General features: G+C 44.1%; 1 protein-coding gene across 1 annotated transcript; it reads left to right on the top strand.

The window, feature by feature from the left end:
* Window positions 1-1,328: 1,328 nt before the first annotated feature.
* On the top strand, window positions 1,329-16,276 carry LOC139579747 (hydroperoxide isomerase ALOXE3-like). The gene is made up of 8 exons (XM_071408569.1): window positions 1,329-1,403; window positions 8,916-9,119; window positions 9,360-9,446; window positions 13,951-14,120; window positions 14,397-14,518; window positions 14,844-14,944; window positions 15,080-15,250; window positions 15,387-16,276. Exons 1-8 carry the CDS (start codon window positions 1,329-1,331, stop codon window positions 15,564-15,566), a joined length of 1,110 nt encoding a protein of 369 aa, XP_071264670.1. The 3' UTR covers window positions 15,567-16,276.
* The last annotated feature ends 6,910 nt before the right edge of the window (window positions 16,277-23,186 follow it).

Genomic DNA, 23,186 nt, shown 5'->3' on the forward strand with positions numbered 1-23,186 from the left:
CTATATCGACATAACCTGAAAGGCCGCTCAGCAAGGAAGAAGCCACTGCTCCAAAACCGCCATGAAAAGGCAGACTACGGTTTGCAACTGCACATGGGGACAAAGATCGTACTTTTTGGAGAAATGTCCTCTGGTCTGATGAAACAAATATAGAACTCTTTTGCCATAATGACCATTGTTATGTTTGAAGGAAAAAGGGGGAGGCTTGCAAGCCGAAGAACACCATCCCAACCGTGAAGCAGGGGGGTGGCAGTATTATGTTGTGGAGGTGCTTTGCTGTAGGAGGGACTGGGGCACTTCACAAAATAGATGGCTTCATGAGGGAGGAAAATGATGTGGATATATTGAAGCAACATCTCAAGACATCAGTCAGGAAGTTAAAGCTTGGTCGTAAATAGGTCTTCCAAATGGACAATGACCCCAAGCATACTTTCAAAGTTGTGCAAAATGGCTTAAGGACAACAAAGTCAAGGTATTGGAGTGGCCATCACAAAGCCCTGACCTCAATCCCATAGAAAATTTGTGGGCAGAACTGAAAAAGCATGTGCGAGCAAGGAGGTTTTACAGACCTGACTCAGTTACACCAGCTCTATCAGGAGGAATGGGCCAAATTCACCCAACATATTGTGGGAAGCTTGTGGAAGGCTACCCGAAACGTTTGACACAAGTTAAACAATTTAAAGGCAATGCTACCAAATACTAATTGAGTGTATGCAAACTTCTGACCCACTGGGAATATGATGAAAGAAGTAAAAGCTGAAATAAATCATTCTCTCTACTATTATTCTTAAAATAAAGTGGTGATCCTAACTGACCTAAGACAGGGAATTTTTATTAGGATTGAATGTCAGGAATTGTGAAAAACTGAGTTTAAATGTATTTGGCTAAGGTGTATGGTAACTTCCGACTAAACAATGAACCATAATCACAACTCATGACATTCCCACCCTGCGTGAATCTGTAGGTAGCTAACTAACCAGGTTCAACGTTAGCTAGCTAACATTAGGCTATTACTAGCCAAGCAAATGTCTCTTTCTGTCAAAATGAATAACGTGTAATATCTGAAAGTGTAGCTAGCTGGACTATCTTACCCGTGTACATCATTCATGGTTGGATGCGTCTCCTGTCAGATGCCATGGTTGGTTGCCCTTAGAGACAGGTGTTTTCTCCTTAGCTTTCATAATTGAATTCCACTGATTTCACAACTCAGTCCTCCAGAAAGTGGAGAGCAACACTTATGCAGTTTTAATACACAATACATAAAAAAGCAGCATTAGACAGGATTACCTAGACATACTGACCAGCTCAAATAGACAGAAGTGTGCTATATGGCAGACCAATCAAAACTCATCTCTCGGCATGTCCAGCCAACATTATCTAAGCCAATCATGGCCAACGGGAAGGTTTGCTGGCTTTTTCTTTGGCTAAACCAACTAGGTTCGTAATTTAACAATTTATTTGTATTTACAGTTGGCATACAAGTTTGTTATTAAGACACATAAGTGAGTGCATGCATTTTCAATATTGTTAGACCCCAGCAGGAATCAAACCCACTATCATTGTAGCCATGCTCTACCAACTGAGCCACACAGGACCACATAGGAACACATTTAACCTAAAGAGCAGACATTTTCTTCAAATTGCGATTGACACATTCAATATATGTGGCCCGTGCATGAATCAACCACCCAAGGGGGACATTCTGGTGTTAAAACCATTGTCTAACCAAATGCACCATCCAAGTCTTTCCCATGTTGAAGTTAATATCCTTCTCTGTCCCGGCAGATTAACTAATCTGAACCTAGCAGGACTGTCCACCAACAAGGAGCAATGGAAGAGCCTAGATGAACTCAGTCACTGTCATGTTTTGTCTTTGATCATCATGTCTTGTCCCTGTGCTTCCCTCTGCTGGTCTTATTAGGTTCTTTCCCTCTTTCTATCCCTCTCTCTCCTCCTCCCTCTCTCCCTCTCCCGCTCTCTCTCTCTATCGTTCCGTTCCTGCTCCCAGCTGTTTCTCATTCTCCTAACGACCTCATTTACTCTTTCACACCTGTCCCCTATTTTGCCCTCTGATTAGAGTCCCTATTTCTCCCTCTGTTTTCCGCTTCTGTCCTTGTCGGATTCTTGTTTGATGTTTGCTGTTCTGTGTCCTTGTTCCGCCCTGTCGTGTTTTTGCCTTCTTCAGATGCTGCGTGTGAGCAGGTGTCTATGTCAGCTACGGCCTGTGCCTTCCTGAAGCGACCTGCAGTCTGTGGTCGCGTCTCCAGTCGTTCCTCTCTACTGACGAGAGGATTTCAGTTTCCTGTTTTGGATTTACCTTTGATAATATCCAGGAGAATCATTGTTTGTTTAAGACTGGAATAAAGACTCTGTTTCTATTACGTCGCTTTTGGGTCCTCATTCACCAGCATAACAGAAGAATCCGACCAAGAATGGACCCAGCGACTACGGATTCTCGCAACACTGCCGTCGAGATCCAGGGAGCAATGCTCGGCAGACACGAGCAGGAATTGTCTGCTGCTCGTCATGCCGTTGAGACCCTGGCCGCTCATGTCTCCGATCTCTCAGGACAGTTTCAGAGTCTTCGTCTCGTGCCACCAGCTACTTCCTGGTCTTCCGAGTCTCCGGAACCTAGGGTTAATAACCCACCATGTTACTCTGGGCAGTCCACTGAGTGTCGCTCCTTTCTCACCCAGTGTGATATTGTGTTCTCTCTCCAGCCCAACACATACTCAGGAGAGAGAGCTCGGATCGCTTACGTCATATCACTCCTTACTGGTCGGGCTCGGGAGTGGGGCACAGCTATCTGGGAGGCAAGGGCTGAGTGTTCTAACGTTTATCAGAACTTTAAGGAGGAGATGATACGGGTTTTTGATCGTTCAGTTTTTGGGAAGGAGGCTTCCAGGGCCCTGGCTTCCCTATGTCAAGGTGATCGATCCATAACGGATTACTCTATAGAGTTTCGCACTCTTGCTGCATCCAGTGACTGGAACGAGCCGGCGTTGCTCGCTCGTTTTCTGGAGGGACTCCACGCTGAGGTTAAGGATGAGATTCTCTCCCGGGAGGTTCCTTCCAGCGTGGACTCTTTGATTGCACTCGCCATCCGCATAGAACGACGGGTAGATCTTCGTCACCGAGCTCGTGGAAGAGAGCTCGCGTTAACGGTGTTTCCCCTCTCCGCATCTCAACCATCTCCTCCCATCGGCTCAGAGACTGAGCCCATGCAGCTGGGAGGTATTCGCATCTCGACTAAGGAGAGGGAACGGAGAATCACCAACCGCCTTTGCCTCTATTGCGGTTCTGCTGGGCATTTTGTCATGTCATGTCCAGTAAAAGGCCAGAGCTCATCAGTAAGCGGAGGGCTACTGGTGAGCGCTACTACTCAGGTCTCTCCATCAAGATCCTGTACTACCTTGTCGGTCCATCTACGCTGGACCGGTTCGGCTGCTTCCTGCAGTGCCTTGATAGACTCTGGGGCTGAGGGTTGTTTTATGGACGAAGCATGGGCTCGGAAACATGACATTCCTCTCAGACAGTTAGGGAAGCCCACGCCCATGTTCGCCTTAGATGGTAGTCCTCTCCCCAGTATCAGATGTGAGACAGTACCTTTAACCCTCACAGTATCTGGTAACCACAGTGAGACCATTTCCTTTTTGATTTTTCGTTCACCTTTTACACCTGTTGTTTTGGGTCATCCCTGGCTAGTATGTCATAATCCTTCTATTAATTGGTCTAGTAATTCTATCCTATCCTGGAACGTTTCTTGTCATGTGAAGTGTTTAATGTCTGCTATCCCTCCTGTTTCTTCTGTCCCCTCTACTCAGGAGGAACCTGGTGATTTGACAGGAGTGCCGGAGGAATATCATGATCTACGCACGGTCTTCAGTCGGTCCAGAGCCAACTCTCTTCCTCCTCACCGGTCGTATGATTGTTGTATTGATCTCCTTCCGAGGACCACTCCCCCTCGGGGTAGACTATACTCTCTGTCGGCTCCCGAACGTAAGGCTCTCGAGGATTATCTGTCTGTTTCTCTCGACGCCGGTACCGTGGTGCCTTCTTCCTCTCCCGCCGGAGCGGGGTTTTTCTTTGTTAAGAAGAAGGACGGTACTCTGCGCCCCTGCGTGGATTATCGAGGGCTGAATGACATAACGGTTAAGAATCGTTATCCGCTTCCCCTTATGTCGTCAGCCTTCGAGATTCTGCAGGGAGCCAGGTTCTTTACTAAGTTGGACCTTCGTAACGCTTACCATCTCGTACGCATCAGAGAGGGGGACGAGTGGAAAACGGCGTTTAACACTCCGTTAGGGCATTTTGAATACCGGGTTCTGCCGTTCGGTCTCGCTAATGCTCCAGCTGTCTTTCAGGCATTAGTTCATGATGTACTGAGAGACATGCTGAACATCTTTGTTTTCGTTTACCTTGACGATATCCTGATTTTTTCACCGTCACTCGAGATTCATGTTCAGCACGTTCGACGTGTACTCCAGCGCCTTTTAGAGAATTGTCTCTACGTGAAGGCTGAGAAGTGCGCCTTTCATGTCTCCTCTGTCACATTTCTCGGTTCTGTTATTTCCGCTGAAGGCATTCAGATGGATCCCGCTAAGGTCCAGGCTGTCAGCGATTGGCCCGTTCCTAAGTCACGTGTCGAGTTGCAGCGCTTTCTCGGTTTCGCTAATTTCTATCGGCGTTTCATTCGTAATTTCGGTCAAGTGGCTGCCCCTCTCACAGCTCTGACTTCTGTCAAGACTTGCTTTAAGTGGTCCGGTTCCGCCCAGGGAGCTTTTGATCTCCTCAAGAAGCGTTTTACATCCGCCCCTATCCTTGTTACTCCTGACGTCACTAAACAATTCATTGTCGAGGTTGACGCTTCAGAGGTGGGCGTGGGAGCCATTCTGTCCCAGCGCTTCCAGTCTGACGATAAGGTCCATCCTTGCGCTTACTTTTCTCATCGCCTGTCGCCATCGGAACGCAACTATGATGTGGGTAACCGCGAACTGCTCGCCATCCGCTTAGCCATAGGCGAATGGCGACAGTGGTTGGAGGGGGCGACCGTCCCTTTTGTCGTTTGGACTGACCATAAGAACCTTGAGTACATCCGTTCTGCCAAACGACTTAATGCACGTCAAGCTCGTTGGGCGTTGTTTTTCGCTCGTTTCGAGTTCGTGATTTCCTATCGCCCGGGAAATAAGAACACCAAGCCTGATGCCTTATCCCGTCTCTTTAGTTCTTCTGTGGCTTCTACCGACCCCGAGGGGATTCTCCCTGAAGGGCGTGTTGTCGGGTTGACTGTCTGGGGAATTGAGAGACAGGTAAAGCAAGCACTCACTCACACTGCGTCGCCGCGCGCTTGTCCTAGTAACCTTCTGTTCGTTCCTGTCTCTACTCGTCTGGCTGTTCTTCAGTGGGCTCATTCTGCCAAGTTAGCTGGCCACCCCGGCGTTCGGGGTACGCTTGCTTCTATTCGCCAGCGGTTTTGGTGGCCTACTCAGGAGCGGGACACGCGCCGTTTCGTGGCTGCTTGTTCGGACTGCGCGCAGACTAAGTCAGGTAACTCTCCTCCTGCCGGTCGTCTCAGACCGCTTCCCATTCCTTCTCGACCTTGGTCTCACATCGCCTTAGACTTTATTACCGGTCTGCCTTCGTCTGCGGGGAAGACTGTGATTCTTACGGTTATCGATAGGTTCTCTAAGGCGGCACATTTCATTCCCCTCGCTAAGCTTCCTTCCGCTAAGGAGACGGCACAAATCATCATTGAGAATGTGTTCAGAATTCATGGTCTCCCGTTAGACGCCGTTTCAGACAGAGGCCCGCAATTCACGTCACAGTTTTGGAGGGAGTTCTGTCGTTTGATTGGTGCTTCCGTCAGTCTCTCTTCCGGGTTTCATCCCCAGTCTAACGGTCAAGCAGAAAGGGCCAATCAGTCGATTGGTCGCATATTACGCAGCCTTTCGTTTCGAAACCCTGCGTCTTGGGCAGAACAGCTCCCCTGGGCTGAGTACGCTCACAACTCGCTTCCTTCGTCTGCTACCGGGCTATCTCCATTTCAGAGTAGTCTTGGGTACCAGCCTCCTCTGTTCTCGTCCCAGCTCGCCGAGTCCAGCGTTCCCTCCGCTCAGGCTTTTGTCCAACGTTGTGAGCGCACCTGGAGGAGGGTCAGGTCTGCACTTTGCCGTTACAGGGCGCAGACTGTGAGAGCCGCCAATAAACGTAGGATTAAGAGTCCTAGGTATTGTCGCGGTCAGAGAGTGTGGCTTTCCACTCGTAACCTTCCCCTTACGACAGCTTCTCGCAAGTTGACTCCGCGGTTCATTGGTCCGTTCCGTGTCTCTCAGGTCGTCAATCCTGTCGCTGTGCGACTGCTTCTTCCGCGACATCTTCGTCGCGTCCACCCTGTCTTCCATGTCTCTTGTGTCAAGCCTTTTCTTCGCGCCCCCGTTCGTCTTCCCCCCCCCCCCCCCCGTCCTTGTCGAGGGCGCACCTATTTACAAGGTACGGAAGATCATGGACATGCGTTCTCGGGGACGTGGTCACCAGTACTTAGTGGATTGGGAGGGTTACGGTCCTGAGGAGAGGAGTTGGGTTCCATCTCGGGACGTGCTGGACCGTTCGTTGATTGATGATTTCCTTCGTTGCCGCCAGGGTTCCTCCTCGAGTGCGCCAGGAGGCGCTCGGTGAGTGGGGGGGTACTGTCATGTTTTGTCTTTGATCATCATGTCTTGTCCCTGTGCTTCCCTCTGCTGGTCTTATTAGGTTCTTTCCCTCTTTCTATCCCTCTCTCTCCTCCTCCCTCTCTCCCTCTCCCGCTCTCTCTCTCTATCGTTCCGTTCCTGCTCCCAGCTGTTTCTCATTCTCCTAACGACCTCATTTACTCTTTCACACCTGTCCCCTATTTTGCCCTCTGATTAGAGTCCCTATTTCTCCCTCTGTTTTCCGCTTCTGTCCTTGTCGGATTCTTGTTTGATGTTTGCTGTTCTGTGTCCTTGTTCCGCCCTGTCGTGTTTTTGCCTTCTTCAGATGCTGCGTGTGAGCAGGTGTCTATGTCAGCTACGGCCTGTGCCTTCCTGAAGCGACCTGCAGTCTGTGGTCGCGTCTCCAGTCGTTCCTCTCTACTGACGAGAGGATTTCAGTTTCCTGTTTTGGATTTACCTTTGATAATATCCAGGAGAATCATTGTTTGTTTAATACTGGAATAAAGACTCTGTTTCTATGACGTCGCTTTTGGGTCCTCATTCACCTGCATAACAATTACAATAGATGCAATAATCGGAATGCATTATTTGTCACAAGTACTTGAAAACATGTGAATAAAACTGTAAATACATTATGCTCTATACATACATACTGTATGCGCCTACAGTAGAAACGACAACACGATATACAGAAAATAAGGAACTTACTTTGATATGAACGCACTCATGTCCAAAGTTATTATTTGTAAGGAAAACAACAAGGAAGGCAAAGCAAGTGTTGGTCAATTTCTTCAACAGATGATCAGGTCTATATAATTATTAGACACATATTAGTAATGGAAAGGAAACACAGACTCTTTGTTTAAGTACTAATATTCTCCTTTCGTAATACAATTGTAAGCAGAAGTTGGTACTGAGTACAGTATATGATAGCTCTCCCCAGGTTCTGCAAAGTGTCTAAGACATCCTGTAACTCATATAGCCTCCCCAGTCCCCCTTGCGTGACTTTCCCTGGCAACAACATTTTAATAAATCTAACCTTCCTCTGACAGCAGAAACCATCTTGTCAGCAATTAAAAGCTCAGAATTGGGTTTGACCGAAAATTGACCTTTCAGCACAAGTATAGGGTCATAACAAGGTGAACGAGTCTAAGCATCTTCTGACAGGTGGCTGTTTTAATCATGCCTGCGGCAGCCTTGTGTTCTCAGAAAACCAGTCGTATTCTCAGAACCTCAGATAGCCAAGGTGGGTCCCAGACAGGAGGAGTATGAGAGTAGGCGGTTTCCGCCTTCTGATAGTGTCTGAAGGGCACAACACTCAAAACAGTTGTTAACACACACAGAGGTCTCCTAAGAGCAGACCTTACAGTTTATCATAACACAATTTATTAACCCTTTAAAAGGTATGAGGCCTTGGTTTAACCCCTTCACGAGCGCCAGCAAGAAAGAAATTCGAATTCTTGCAAGACTGTGCAAATATATGCATACTTGATCTGCGCAAACATGAGTGAAGTGTGGTGGGATCTCCTCAAAGAGAGAAGTTTAAATTGCTCAGTAAATCCTCATAAATTGTCTGCAATGCTGAAATCGGCAACTTCTATGTGAATTAATGAGGGGGAGGAACACACCTCAATTCAAACTGTTAGAAAATACAACTTGTTAGAAAATAATTTGAAATTGACAAGGTGAAACACAGCCTATAGATAATTAGCAGGCAGCGCGTGTTAACTGTCCTGTTGCGTAATAATCACATTTTGGAACAGTGAGTGTATTCTGACATCACGTGCATAAAACAACTCACACTGTGGCGAGCGTTAGAGATATTTGGAACTCACATGTGAAAAGGTTAACAAGGCACACCGGTTAATTGAAATGCATTCCAGGTGACTACCTCATGAAGCTGGTTGAGAGAATGCCAAGAGTGTGCAAAGCTGTCAAGGCAAAGGGTGGCTACTTTGAAAAATCTCAAATCTCAAATATATTTTGACTTGTTGAACACTTTTTTTTGGTTACTACATGATTCCATATCTGTTATTTCATAGTTTTGATGTCTTCACTATTATTCTACAATGTAGAAAATAGTAAAAATAAAGAAAAACACGAATGAGTAGGTGTGTCAACTTTGACACTTTGGGTACTGTATGTCTTAAAATGTAATTATAGTAATATACACGTTCTCAATTATTGAAGCAAGCTATGATTTGTGTTTTGCACTTCCTTTCACAGCTGAAGCAGGATCCTGGAGAAGACAACCCCATCTTCCTTCCTACTGACTCTGAGTATGACTGGCTCCTGGCCAAGATCTTTGTGAGGAACGCAGACTTCGCTGAACATGAGCTGAACTTTCACCTGCTGAGGACTCACCTGCTGGCTGAGGTGTTTGCCGTGTCGACACTGCGTAACCTACCAATGGTGCATCCCATCTACAAGGTACCTACCTGGTGCTCTGTTTGCAGACAGTTTTCAACTGTTATTAAAAGAAATCTGTTATTATCCAATAACTGAATGTGTTTAACATGATAATTCAAGAGAAACCTGAATTTGAAAAAATTCAATAGAAAATGCATGTATTTTTTTATAATTGAAAATTGGAGTAGATTGTAGTACAGTACAAAACATAGCTTCTTTAGTTGTGTATTTCATGTATGTTCGTTCCATCTTTCTCCATAGCTCCTGATCTCTCACTTCCACTACACTCTGCAGATCAATACTCTGGCTAGACAGGCCCTCATATCAGAGAAGGGGGTGATCACAGAGGTACTGCCTATTCTTATAGTGTTATGTTCTATAAAACACTAATACTTATGGAATGTCACAATGCTAGTGGAAACTGATTGTATAAGTTAGCGCAGGGGTCTCCTACAGGTCGATCGCGACATACCAGTAGCTCGCCAAACAATTCTCATTCATTTTTAATGTTTTCCATCTGAAACTGTCAAACAAATCTAACAAGTATTAGACACCATCTAATCAATGCAGCATTATCCCACCCCTGGTTCGCCACTATTGGCTTAAAAAGGGAAACCTCACACAATATCTGCTAATTAATTTCTAGCAATATTGCTCCCGTCTGTTTGTGTGATGCGTGCGTTTGTCTATCACTCCGTCCGTGTGTAGTCAGTTGATGTGATAACCGTATTGTGGGTTGACAGAAATACTTTCCCGAAAACCATCTTTTGAATTTTAGGACCCCTTTAGGTTAAACAAAATATTGAATTTAGCCTTCACTGTAGCCCATAGAAACACATTGATACTGTAAATCATAATGAATACGATTTTGAAGTGTCTGTCCTATATCTAGGATCTATAAGAAAGCTCAAAATATACACCACCGTTCAAATGTTTGGGGTTACTTAGAAATGTCCTTGTTTTTGAAAGAAAAGCAAATTTTTTTGGTCCATTAAAATAACATCAAATTGATCAGAAATACATTGTTAATGTTGTAAATGACTATTGCAGATGGAAACGGATGATTTTTTATGGAATATTTACGTAGGCGTACAGAGTCCCATTATCAGCAACCATCACTCCTGTGTTCCAATGGCACGTTGTGTTAGCTAATCCAAGTTTATCATTTTAAAAGGCTAATTGATCATTAGTGAACCCTTTTGCAATTATGTTAGCACAGCTGAAAACTTCAGTCTCCAGTGTCAACGACCTCATCCCCAGTCCTGACATCTCCTTGCAGTACAACACAGTTAACAATGCCATCACTCTCATCAAACTTGCTTGCCGTGGAGCCTGGCTTGCCAAGGCCGACATCCATCTCCGCCTTGAAGGTGCTCTATCTCGAAACCTGCCATCTCTATGGAGTCTGTCGGGAGGGGCGGTACTACATCTGTCCTCCTGACTTTTGGATGCCAGAGCAGCCCTCGAATGTTCGACACCTTAGCCAAGGCCCTGTTTTGGATTTAGCTGAACGTCAACAGACTTCCATTTATGTTCTGATGCTCGCCCTTCCATCAGGATAGGGGGTTTCTACAGTGGTTGTTGGTTTGCTGCCGCATGGCCTGCCAAACTTGCTTCCTCTCCTGCAGCCCCCTCCTCCGCCCTTTTCTAGTCTTAACTAATTGTAGGTGCTTCTCTCTGGGAGAATGACTGGTAGAAGGGCAATACTCAACCATTCCGACAACTTTCCATGGTACACATTAACAAGGGCCGATCTAACTACCTCCCTATCAGGCGTTTCCTAAGATGTCTAACCTGGCTATCCATCACCCATCAGTTCCTTCTCAGAGCTGCACATTGTCATGACGTGGCCCTCTTTGGATATAGCAAGCACCAACTCTCTCTCTCTCACCACCTCTCTCTTCCCCCTACAACCAGGCTCTGTTAACTCAGGTCGTAAATTCCTGGAGGAGACTCTCTCCCTCATGCAGTATAGAGAGAGAAAGGTTCACAGTAGAACAAAGGAACTTATTCTACATCACAGAACTGAACAATGTCCATGTTTTGGAGAATGTGTAAACGGTTGTTGAAGAATCCAGCTATGACTGGTCCATTTTGTGTAATGTTTGTGACCTCATGAGAGACAATACAGCCTCATTACCATAACTCTGTTTATAAAAGAATCTCCATTATGAGTTTTGCATCTACTTATTGTATGTAATGAATGAGTAAAGATGAAACTATTTGTGAAATTATGTAATGTGATTTTAAACTGTTTAATGAAAGAGAATCCAATTCCCTTTAAAGTTAAAGTGAGTCATTGGCCCGCCCCATGAGCACAGACATTGATTTGGCATCATGGGACATCCCTTTTCTGCTGTTCCGAATATAAACCTCACCTGGAGAAGCCCACTTCAGACCAAGCATACCTCGATTACCGAGAGGGCTAAGGGTTGAGTAGAGACCATGCGTACCTCGATCACAGACGGAGCTAAGGTTGCTGAATTCTTAACCATGCCACGTGGTTAAACTCTTCGGTACCAATTTGTAGTCTGCAGCTAGGAATTAAGGACCTGGAATGCGAACACCGACACCCGCCGAAACAACTATTCTATATGAACATTTCTGAATGGGACTCTGAAGTATCCATTCTAACCACAAAAGACTCCAGGGACGCAAAGAGAAGTTCAGATGAACTTTTCAACAGAAAGACTGACGATTCCAACAGAGATTACGACGACGCACTGAGCGTAAATATATATATTGATTGCAATTATTCCCGAATGAGTGAGCGTTCATGTGCAAAGGATTAGCATTTCAATGAATATAATTATCAACTGTGTAGTGTCTTTTGTCTTTCGCGCCCTTCTCAGTCCCTTTGTCTACCAAGCCGCCATACCGGTTTAGCCCACTAGGGCACATCCCCTATCATTTCCTTGTAACCATATCTACTGTTTGTTTGTTTGTTATGTATTTCTGTGATTATTTAGTTAGTTAGTAAATAAATGATTAAGACAATTGATGTATGGATGATTCATAGTGAAGGCTGGGTTCGTGCAGATAACCAACAATTTACGACGTTTGGAATGAGACTAACGTGAGGTAAAGAATAATTCATTAATTAGAAGACTAATTGATCAGATATTCAAATATCTGAAAAGTTATATTAGGAAAATTATAATCTTAATTATAAATTTGTAATCTGAAGATTTTCCTTGGTGCCCCGACTTCCTAGTTAATTACATTTACATGATTAGTTTAATCACGTAATAATAATTACAGAGAATTGATTTGATAAAATAACAGTCTTCACTTTAATGATGTCAGAGACACGACAACATGCTCCTGGTCAATGTAACTCAATCGCTGATTCTCTGTCCCGCTTCCAATTTCAGAGATTCAGATGCTTGGCCCCGTATGGAGAACCCCTACCAACCCCAGTTCCTCCTTACTCCATGACGACCTTCCCATGAACCATTCACTCCTTCTCATCTCCCAGCCACTCCATCCTCTCAGCTGTTGCACCAATGACATGGTCCTCTTACTGGACAGCCTGGAGATGTTTCCAAACCATCTATTACCTGTCTTTAGCATTCAACTTGGTCACCATGTCTGCCTTTTGTCATCCCTCTCCACATCCCAGCATGTCAGATGTCACCATCCTCAACAAAGATTTCACCATCAAACATAGCAAAACCGATCAGTTTAGCAGAACCACACCAGCCTACCTGTTCCAGCTACTATCATCCCTTACGAACCACTCCCCTACTTCCTGCAGCTCGATCTCAACATGCCTCTCCATCCGATTCACTATTCATCACAGATTCTGGTTCCATCGCCAATGGTTCCATTCCCATCTGAGACTAATACTATCCCTGTCCGGCTATCCTGCTGACTAAAACTCCGGACAATAATTCCGAATCGGCGCCACTTCCATGGCATCAAAGACTACACTGTACAACTCCTTGGCCGCTGGTCCTCTCAAGCCTATCATTCCTACATCTGTTCTGACATCAACAACATCAGGACAGCCCACAACATGCTCATCTCTCAGAACCTGCATTAACTCTGGCACAGTCCTTCAGTCTATACCTCATTTCACAGACACCATCTACCTCACGCACCATATCGTACCCAACCAGCCAAAAGAGGATTGGCTCCCCAGCTGAGCCTGGTTCCTCAAGGTTTCCTTCCTTGAAGGGAATTTTTTTACTTGCCACTGTCGCTTCTGCTTGCTCTCCTGGGGTATGTTGGCTCACTCATGGGCATCTTGTTCGTATGTCTGTACTACTTCAAATATATCGCCAACCATTCAGCACCTGCAGTCCAGAACAGCACACTTCCTCTCCAGGGTCCATCTAACTTGGAGTTCTCTTATTGGGGATTTGTCTTCCCCACAGCAGCCTAGCCTGACTGTCTACCTGAGACGCAAAGCCAAACCCTACAGTCAACCCTTCATCTGCTGCCCTTAGCTTCCTCCGATCCATTCTCATTTCCCTCCTTAATCCTCATTCTCATCCAATTCATCAATAAATATTCAAAACAAATTTTCATGTCTGTTCCTTAAAGTTGTGAAATGGAAGTTGTATGGTAGATTTGAATATCTGATTGACTGACACTAGATTAGCACTACTCTCACTAAAGTTGAGGCAGAATTTTTCTAACATGTATTTTTTTTTTTAGGTATGCTGTAGAGTGCCCGGGTGCCCATAAAAATCGAAATTCTGGGCTGCGATGTAATGTTCTCCCCTGAGTTTACTTTATCTGCGATTTCAGAAATGCTCATCGGGAGTCCACGGGCACTGCAAATTTTTTTGCTCTATCTGCCCTTAAGTTAAAAAATTGTGAACTATCCCTTTAACCCATCTTGAAGAATGCTGGTTTAGGAGGTTCAGGGATGATGGAGTTTCTGAAGAAAGCAGTGGCCTCATTGACCTACAGCTCCCTCTGTATGCCGGAGGACATCACTACACGCGGTCTGGAGTCAATCCCCAACTTCCTCTACAGGGATGACGGACTCAGGTTGTGGGACATCGTCCACAGGTAATGTTTGTACAGGCCTATAGATTTTCATGGTGCAAAAAAGCCCAGATCTGCACAAAGAAATTCTGTAAACCTTATAAAGCAGCATGATTTGTGTATTAAGGATTGTATATTCCTGCAGCTACATTTTGCATTGCCCAGTTTACTAAACTCTACTATACCCCCCCCATGCTGCCAGATTATATTGACTTTTATAGTGTCTTTTGCACATACTGTGTCTGTGCTCTTTTGCCGTGTTGTCATAGTGTTTTGGCTAATGCCTGATATTTTGTATAGGTTTGTTCACAAAGTGATTGGTCACTACTACACCTGTGACTCAGACGTCCAGAAGGACTCTGAACTGCAGAACTGGATCAAGGATATCTTCTTCTATGGGTTCCTGGCAGAAACCAGCACAGGTTACACTTTTCTCATTGAAATGACACAATCTGTATCACAAATGGCAACAGCTCTCTGGTCAAAGGTAATGCACTATATAGGGAAAAGGGTGGAATTTGACAGACTACACTTTTAAAATTTGTGATGCTGTTGCATCACTGCAACTCAAAAGTATAATATTAAATCACAATGGTTCTCTACAGATCTGGTTTGTTGATTAAATTATTTCTGATATCAAACATGTCCATTCCCTTAGGCTTCTCGTTCCCTAACTATATTCTGGATCATTTGCAAAATGTGTCAATTCGGTGTCTGATTGTAGCATACTGTGTCTCCTCTGTGCAGGAATCCCTCAGTCTTTCAGTTTGGTGACAGAGCTGGTCAAGTTTCTCACCATGGTGATCTTCACAGTGTCTGTCCAACATGCTGCAGTCAACAGTGGACAGGTAATGAACTTTGAAACATGTCAAAAACCTGTGTGCAGTATCCTCCGCTGTTATTCAAAATGTGATTTTAATTAGTTTCTGTTGAATTATATTGGAAAAGCAGTGGTTTGATCTATTTCACCATTGTCATTCCAGTTTGATTTTGGGGGCTGGATGCCCAACTTCCCCATCGCTCTGCAACAACTACCTCCCACCACTAAGGGGCAGTGTACTGAGAGCACCATGCTGAAGACCTTCCCTGACATCAATACCACCGTCAATGGCATGGCAGCGGTGTACCTTCTGAGCACTCAGTCCACTGACTTTGTGAGTATATGAGATAAACTATATTTTGACATTTGTAATGAAATCTTAAATCACAATCGAATTGTTTCCTCAGTAGTCATAATTAGTATATCAGTGGTTGTGAAATTTCAAATTTCATCAACTCTTGCCTACTTAGGTCGCTCTTGGAAATGGCTATCAGGATCACTTCAGCGAGAAGACCCCTCTGGAACTGATTCACGAAACTCAAGATGTGCTGGAGAAATACAACTTTGAAATCCAAGGCAGGAATGTTTCTTTGCCCTTGCCGTTCACCTACCTGAATCCCAACAATGTGGAGAACAGTGTGACCCTGTAATGAGTCAGGGCTGTGTTTATTAGTCCCCAAATGGAAGGAAACTCACTGATACAGGGAGACTACCTTGTTTTCTGTTGAAACATGTTTTAAAACATTTATCTTATGGTGTGCCCTAATCATTACGACCCAGGCACTTTACTCTATTGCGGTTCAATCCACTTTTTCTTCTTTTTAATAGCACCATAGCCACATAACTAGAGCTGGCCATGCAGTCAAGATGAGAAGTTAATTGTTTCTACTTCTGTTTTGTATGCCACTAGCTGAGTGTTTTAGTTGGGTTCTTGTATAACTGAAATGTTTGTGCCTTGGCTCCCTTCCTGTTCATGGTTAATGGCAAAACCTAATCTTGCATGCTAAACAGGAAGCTACTGTAGCTGCTCCCCGTGGCCTTCCATTTTCCAGCTAACCAGCAGGAGGTGTGGTATATGGTTCCCATAGAGACAGGTGACCTTAAGGAGAACTTCTTTCAGCTACCTGCCTCCCTCTAAAAGAGGAGTGTTGAGAGTAAACTACCAAATGGACAACACCTACAGACGTCACTTCCCATAGTGCCTTGCTGCTGAGAGCAAGCTGCAAGTGACATTCCTGATTTATTAGCAGTGTAGCTTAAATTGAACCCACTCAATAAATGTGTGGTAGCCAGAAGGATACTACTGTCCATACAGCTAAGATAGAGATTATCTTTTTGTTCCTCTGCTTTGCAACTCTATTTGCTGGCTGATCAAGAGCTTTTTGATTCCATGCAATAAAGTCTTAGTTAATCTTCATCCTTGTCTCTTTCAGTGTTCATGGTCCATGTGGCGCAAGCAGTTTTGTTCAACTGGTTGACCCTTACATACCAGAGCCTTATACTGAGTAGCACACAAGGGTATAAAGGTACAGATGGTGAAACGTGAGTGTATATATCCATCAGACTTTAGTGGTTAATACCTTTCAGTTGTCAGTCATTCTTTTTCACGTTACACTATGATTCAGCTATGGAAATAACCTGCAATGTGATGGCTTATCCTCCCATGAACAGGGTTATGGCTTAGGATATTGAATAGGGGACCATTCTTTAACCAAACTTTACTAGGTGATACTTGATTCTCAGCTTGGAAGGCACCAGTGTCTTCTACATTTCCATGGTCAAGATCAGTGGGTGTCCACCCCATAGGTACGGTCCACCCAAATGTGATGCATGTCATGAGCGTGACTCCAAAATCAAGTGTCGCTTTGAATGACACCCACCTGTCTCGATCAATGAGAGGAGATCAGATCTCGAACAGATGGCGGCATATACACTGAACAAAAATATAAACAACATTTAATGTGTACATCCCATGTTTCATGAGCTGAAATAAAAGATCCCAGAAATTGTCTGTATGAACAAAACATTTTCTCAAATTTTGTGCAAACATTTGTTTACATTCCTGTTGTGAGAATTTCTACTTTGCCAAAATAATCCATCCACCTGACGATGTGACATATCAAGAAGCTGATTAAACAGCATGATCATTACACAGGTGCACCTTGTGCTGGGGACAATCAAATGCCACTCTAAAATGTGCAGTTTTGTCACAATGGCACAGATGTCTTAAGTTTTGAGGGAGCGCGCAATTGGCATGCTGACTGCATCAATGACCAGAGTTATTGCTAGAGAATAATTTAATGTTAATTTCTCTTCCATAAGCCGCCTTCAACAGTTTTTGAGAATTTGTCAGTACGTCCAACCGGCCTCACAACCGTACACCATGTGTATGGCATTATGTGGGCAAGTGGTTTGCTGATGTCAACATTGTGAACAGAGTGCCCCATGGTGGGGTTCTGGTATATTTTTACATTACATTTTAGTCATTTAGCAGACGCTCTTATCCAGAGCGACTTACAGTAGAGTGCATACATTTTATTACATTTTTTACATACTGAGACAAGGATATCCCTACCGGCCAAGAGCAGACGCTCTTATCCAGAGCGACTTACAGTAGAGTGCATACATTTTATTACATTTTTACATACTGAGACAAGGATATCCCTACCGGCCAAACCCTCCCTACCGGCCAAACCCTCCCTAACCCGGACGACGCTATGCCAATTGTGCGTCGCCCCACGGATCTCCCGGTTGCGGCCGGCTGCGACAGAGCCTGGGCGTGAACCCAGAGACTCTGGTGGCGCAGCTAGCACTGCGATGCAGTGCCCTAGACCACTGCGCCACCCGGGAGAGCCCATATACATGGTATGGGCAGGCATAAGCTATGGACAACTAACACAATGGAAATTTGAATGCACAGAGATACCGTGGCGAGATCCTGAGGCCCATTGTTGTGCCATTCATCTGCTGCCATCACCTCATGTTTCCGCATGATAATGCAAGGATCTGTACACAATTCCTGAAAGCTGAAAATGGCCCAGTTCTTCCATGGCCTGCATACTCACCAGACATGTCACCCACTGAGCATGTTTGGGATGAACGTTTATAACAGCGTGTTCCAGTTCCCGCCAATATCCAGCAACTTTGCACACCCATTGAAGGGGAGTGGGACAATATTCCACAGGCCACAATCAACAGCCTGATCAACTCTATGCAAAGGTGTTGCTGGATGAGGCAAATGGTGGTCGCACCAGATACTGACTGTTTTTTAAATTACATTTTTATCCACTCCCCTACCATTTTCTTAAGGTAACTTTGACTAAAATATGCATATATCTATTCCCAGTCAAGTGAAATCCATAGATTAGGGCCTAGTAGATTTATTTAAATTGACCGTTTTCCGTATATATGAACTGCCAGAAAAATCGTTGAAATTGTTGTACGTTGCATTTATATATATATATATACACACATATATTCACCTTTATTTAACCAGGTAGGCCAGTGGAGAACAAGTTCTCATTTACAACTATGACTTGGCTAAGATAAAGCAAAGCAGTGCGACAAAAACAACAACACAGAGTTACACATGGGATAAACAAATGTACAGTATACTTTGTTAGATTACTTCATGGTGTAATTTAATTTTAATTTTAATACATTTCGTAAATTCTAACGTTCAACCAATAACTAGCCATGGGAGTTTAGAAGACACTGGTGCCTTCCAAGTCGAGAATGTAGTAAGTATCGCCACGTAAGGGTTGGTCTGAGGTTAACACAGGCTTAGACCTGATCTATTTGGGTCGATCAGAAAATATCAGTCGTTTAACCTGTTAAACTCTGACTCCCTCTGGTAGCATTTCTAAACGACGCATTGTATACTACCCTCACAAAGTACATTTCTGTCTCAAAACTATATGTCTTGCAAACACATGTTTAGCACTGTTAGGAATTAGGAAGGTAAGAACTGTGGGATTCAGATAAAGGTGTCAGAAACAATGTGACTACTACAGAGCCCGAGACTCAGCAGATTTTTTTTTGGGGGGGGTGGTGGGGGTCCCCGCAATTGTCCCCATGTTGGGGAATAAGCGATTTGAAATCCTAGGTTTGAGAAAATGTCAGTAATTACTGTTCCAAAAGGAATTAAAATACAAATATTTCTCATATCCTTTAGCAAATGGTGACACCTTAAACATGCACAAATTCCCATTGGAACACAGCCATTTTAAAAGTGCAGGGCATGTTCAACGTGTCGTTTTCATCTTGGAATGATATACAGAACCAGTCAACAGTTTGGACAGAAGGGTTTTTCTTTATTTTGACTATTTTCTATATTTTAGAATAATAGTGAAGACATCAACACTATGAAATAACACATATGGAATCGTATAGTAACCAAAAAAGGTGTTAAACAAATCAAAATATATTTTATATTTCAGATTCATCAAAGTAGCCACCCTTTGCCTTGATGAAAGCTTTGAACACACTTGGCATTCTCTCAACCAGCTTCATGAGGTAGTCAGCTGGAATGCATTTCAATTTTTAATTTACAGGTGTGCCTTGTTAAAAGATAATTTGAGGAATTTCTTACCTTCTTCATGCGTTTGAGCCAATCAGTTGAAGATGGCCCTATTTGGTAAAAGACCAAGTTCATATTACGGCAAGAACAGCTCAAATAAGCAAAGAGAAACGACAGTCCATTATTACTATAATCAAATCAAATTAAATGTATTTATATAGCCCTTCTTACATCAGCATAGAAGCACGGTGGCTAGGAAAAACTCCCTAGAAAGGCCAAAACCTTGGAAGAAACCTAGAGAGGAACCAGGCTATGAGGGGTGGCCAGTCCTCTTCTGGCTGTGCCGGGTGGAGATTATAACAGAACATGGCCAAGATGTTCAAATGTTCATAAATGATCAACATGGTCAAATAATAGTAATCACAGTGGTTGTCGAGGGTGCAACAGGTCAGCACGGCCAGGTGGACTGGGGACAGCAAGGAGTCATCATGGTCCTAGGGCTCAGGTCCTCTTAGAGAGTGAAAGAAAGAAAGAGAGAATTAGAGAGAGCATACTTAAATTCACACAGGACACCGGATAAGACAGGATAAATACTCCAGATATAACAGACTAACCCTAGCCCCCCGACACATAAACTACTGCAGCATAAATACTGGAGACTGAGACGGGAGGGGTCAGGAGACACTGTGGCCCCATCCGATGATACCCCCGGACAGGGCCAAACAGGAAGGATATAACCCCACCCACTTTGCCAAAGCACAGCCCCCACACCACTAGAGGGATATCTTCAACCACCAACTTACCATCCTGAGACAAGGCCGAGTATAGCCCACAAAGATCTCCACCACAGCACAAACCAAGGGGGGGGCGCCAACCCAGACAGGAAGATCACGTCAGTAACTCAACCCACTCAAGTGACGCACCCCTCCTAGGGACGGCATGAAAGAGCACCAGTAAGCCAGTGACTCAGCCCCTGTAATAGGGTTAGAGGCAGAGAATCCCAGTGGAGAGAGGGGAACAGGCCAGGCAGAGACAGCAAGGGCGGTTCGTTGCTCCAGAGCCTTTCCTTTCACCTTCACACTCCTGGGCCAGACTACACTCAATCATATGACCTACTGAAGAGATAAGTCTTCAGTAAAGACTTGAAGGTTGAGACCGAGTCTGCGTCTCTCACATGGGTAGGCAGACTATTCCATAAAAATGGAGATCTATAGGAGAAAGCCCTGCCTCCAGCTGTTTGCTTAGAAATTCTAGGGACAATTAGGAGGCCTGCGTCTTGTGACCGTAGCGCACGTGTAGGTATGTACGGCAGGACCAACTCGGAAAGATAGGTAGGAGCAAGCCCATGTAACGCTTTATAGGTTAACAGTAAAACCTTGAAATCAGCCCTTGCCTTAACAGGAAGCCAGTGTAGGGAAGCTAGCACTGGAGTAATATGATCAAATTTCTTGGTTCTAGTCAGGATTCTAGCAGCCGTATTTAGCACTATCTGAAGTTTATTTAGTGCTTTATCCGGGTAGCCGGAAAGTAGAGCATTGCAGTAGTCTAACCTAGAAGTAACAAAAGCATGGATAAATTTTTTTGCATCATTTTTGGACAGAAAATTTCTGCTTTTTGCAATGTTACGTAGATGGAAAAAAGCTGTCATTGAAACAGTCTTGATATGTTCGTCAAAAGAGAGATCAGGGTCCAGAGTAACGCCGAGGTCCTTCACAGTTTTATTTGAGACGACTTTACAACCATCAAGATTAATTGTCAGATTTAACAGAATATCTCTTTGTTTCTTGGGACCTAGAACAAGCATCTCTGTTTTGTCCGAGTTTAAAAGTAGAACGTTTTCAGCCATCCACTTCCTTACGTCTGAAACACAGGCTTCTAGCGAGGGGAATTTTGGGGCTTCAACATGTTTCATTGAAATGTACAGCTGTGTATCATCCGCATAGCAGTAAAAGTTAACATTATGTTTCCGAATGACATCCCCAAGAGGTAAAATATATAGTGAAACAATAGTGTTCCCAAAACGGAACCTTGAGGAACACCGAAATTTACAGTTGATTTGTCAGAGGACAAACCATCCACAGAGACAAACTGATTTCTTTCTGATAGATAAGATCTAAACCAGGCCAGAACGTGTCCGTGTAGACCAATTTGGGTTTCCAATCTCTCCAAAAGGATGTGGTGATCGATGGTATCAAATGCAGCACTAAGGTCTAGGAGCACGCGGACAGATGCAGAGCCTCGGTCTGACGCCGTTAAAAGGTAATTTACCACCTTCACAAGTGCAGTCTCAGTGCTATGATGGGGTCTAAAACCAGACTGAGGCATTTCGTATACATTGTTTGTCTCCAGGAAGGCAGTGAGTTTCTGCGCAACAGCTTTTTCTAACATTTTTGATAGGAATGGGAGATTCGATATAGGCCGATAGTTTTTTATATTTTCTGGGACAAGGTTTGGCTTTTTCAAGAGAGGCTTTATTACTGCCACTTTTAGTGAGTTTGGTACACATCTGGTGGATAGAGAGCTGTTTATTATGTTCAACATAGGAGGGCCAAGCACAGGATGCAGCTCTTTTAGTAGTTTAGTTGGAATAGGGTCCAGTATGCAGCTTGAAGGTTTAGAGGCCATGATTATTTTCATCATTGTGTCAAGAGATATAGTACTAAAACACTTGAGTGTCTCCCTTGATCCTAGGTCCTGGCAGAGTTGTGCAGACTCAGGACAACTGAGTTTTGGAGGAATACGCAGATTTAAAGAGGAGTCCGTAATTTGTTAATGATCATGATCTTTTCCTCAAAGAAGTTCATGAATTTATTACTGCTGAAGTGAAAGCCATCCTCTCTTGGGAAATGCTGCTTTTTAGTTAGCTTTGCGACAGTATCAAAAATACATTTTGGATTGTTCTTATTTTCCTCAATTAAGTTGGAAAAATAGGATGATCGAGCAGCAGTGAGGGCTCTTTGATACTGCACGGTACTGTTTTTCCAAGATAGTCGGAAGACTTCCAGTTTGGTGTGGCGCCATTTCCGTTCCAATTTTCTGGAAGCTTGCTTCAGAGCTCGGGTATTTTCTGTATACCAGGTAGCTAGTTTCTTATGACAAAATGTTTTTTGTTTTTAGGGGTGCGACTACATCTAGGGTATTGCGAAAGGTTAAATTGAATTCCTCAGTTAGGTGGTTAAACAGATTTGTCCTCTGATGTCCTTGGGTAGGCAGAAGGAGTCTGGAAGGGCATCAAGGATCTTTGTGTTGTCTGAGAAATTATAGCACGACTTTTGATGATCCTTGGTTGGGGTCTGAGCAGATTATTTGTTGCGATTGCAAACGTAATAAAATGGTGGTCCGATAGTCCAGGATTATGAGGAAAAACATTAAGATCCACAACATTTATTCCATGGGACAAAACTAGGCCCAGAGTATGACTGTGGCAGTGAGTAGGTCCGGAGACATGTTGTACAAAACCCACTGAGTCGATGATGGCTCCGAAAGCCTTTTGGAGTGGGTCTGTGGACTTTTCCATGTGAATATTAAAGTCACCAAAAATTTGAATATTATCTGCTATGACTACAAGGTCCGATAGGAATTCAGGGAACTCAGTGAGGAACGCTGTATATGGCCCAGGAGGCCTGTAAACAGTAGCTATTAAAAGTGATTGAGTAGGCTGCATAGATTTCATGACTAGAAGCTCAAAAGACGAAAACGTCATTTTTTGTTTTGTAAATTGAAATTTGCTGTCGTAAATGTTAGCAACACC

This window comes from Salvelinus alpinus, chromosome 6, assembly GCF_045679555.1.
Source record: "Salvelinus alpinus chromosome 6, SLU_Salpinus.1, whole genome shotgun sequence".
NCBI lineage: Eukaryota > Metazoa > Chordata > Actinopteri > Salmoniformes > Salmonidae > Salvelinus > Salvelinus alpinus.

Bases quoted from the DNA above. Each gene is read 5' to 3' on its own strand.
- LOC139579747 (XM_071408569.1), top strand. From the start codon at position 1,329: ATGGCAGACCAATCAAAACTCATCTCTCGGCATGTCCAGCCAACATTA. The intron at 1,404-8,915 runs GTTTGCTGGCTT...TTCCTTTCACAG, and splicing joins CAATCATGGCCAACGGGAAG to CTGAAGCAGGATCCTGGAGA. The intron at 14,945-15,079 runs GTAATGAACTTT...TTGTCATTCCAG, and splicing joins CTGCAGTCAACAGTGGACAG to TTTGATTTTGGGGGCTGGAT.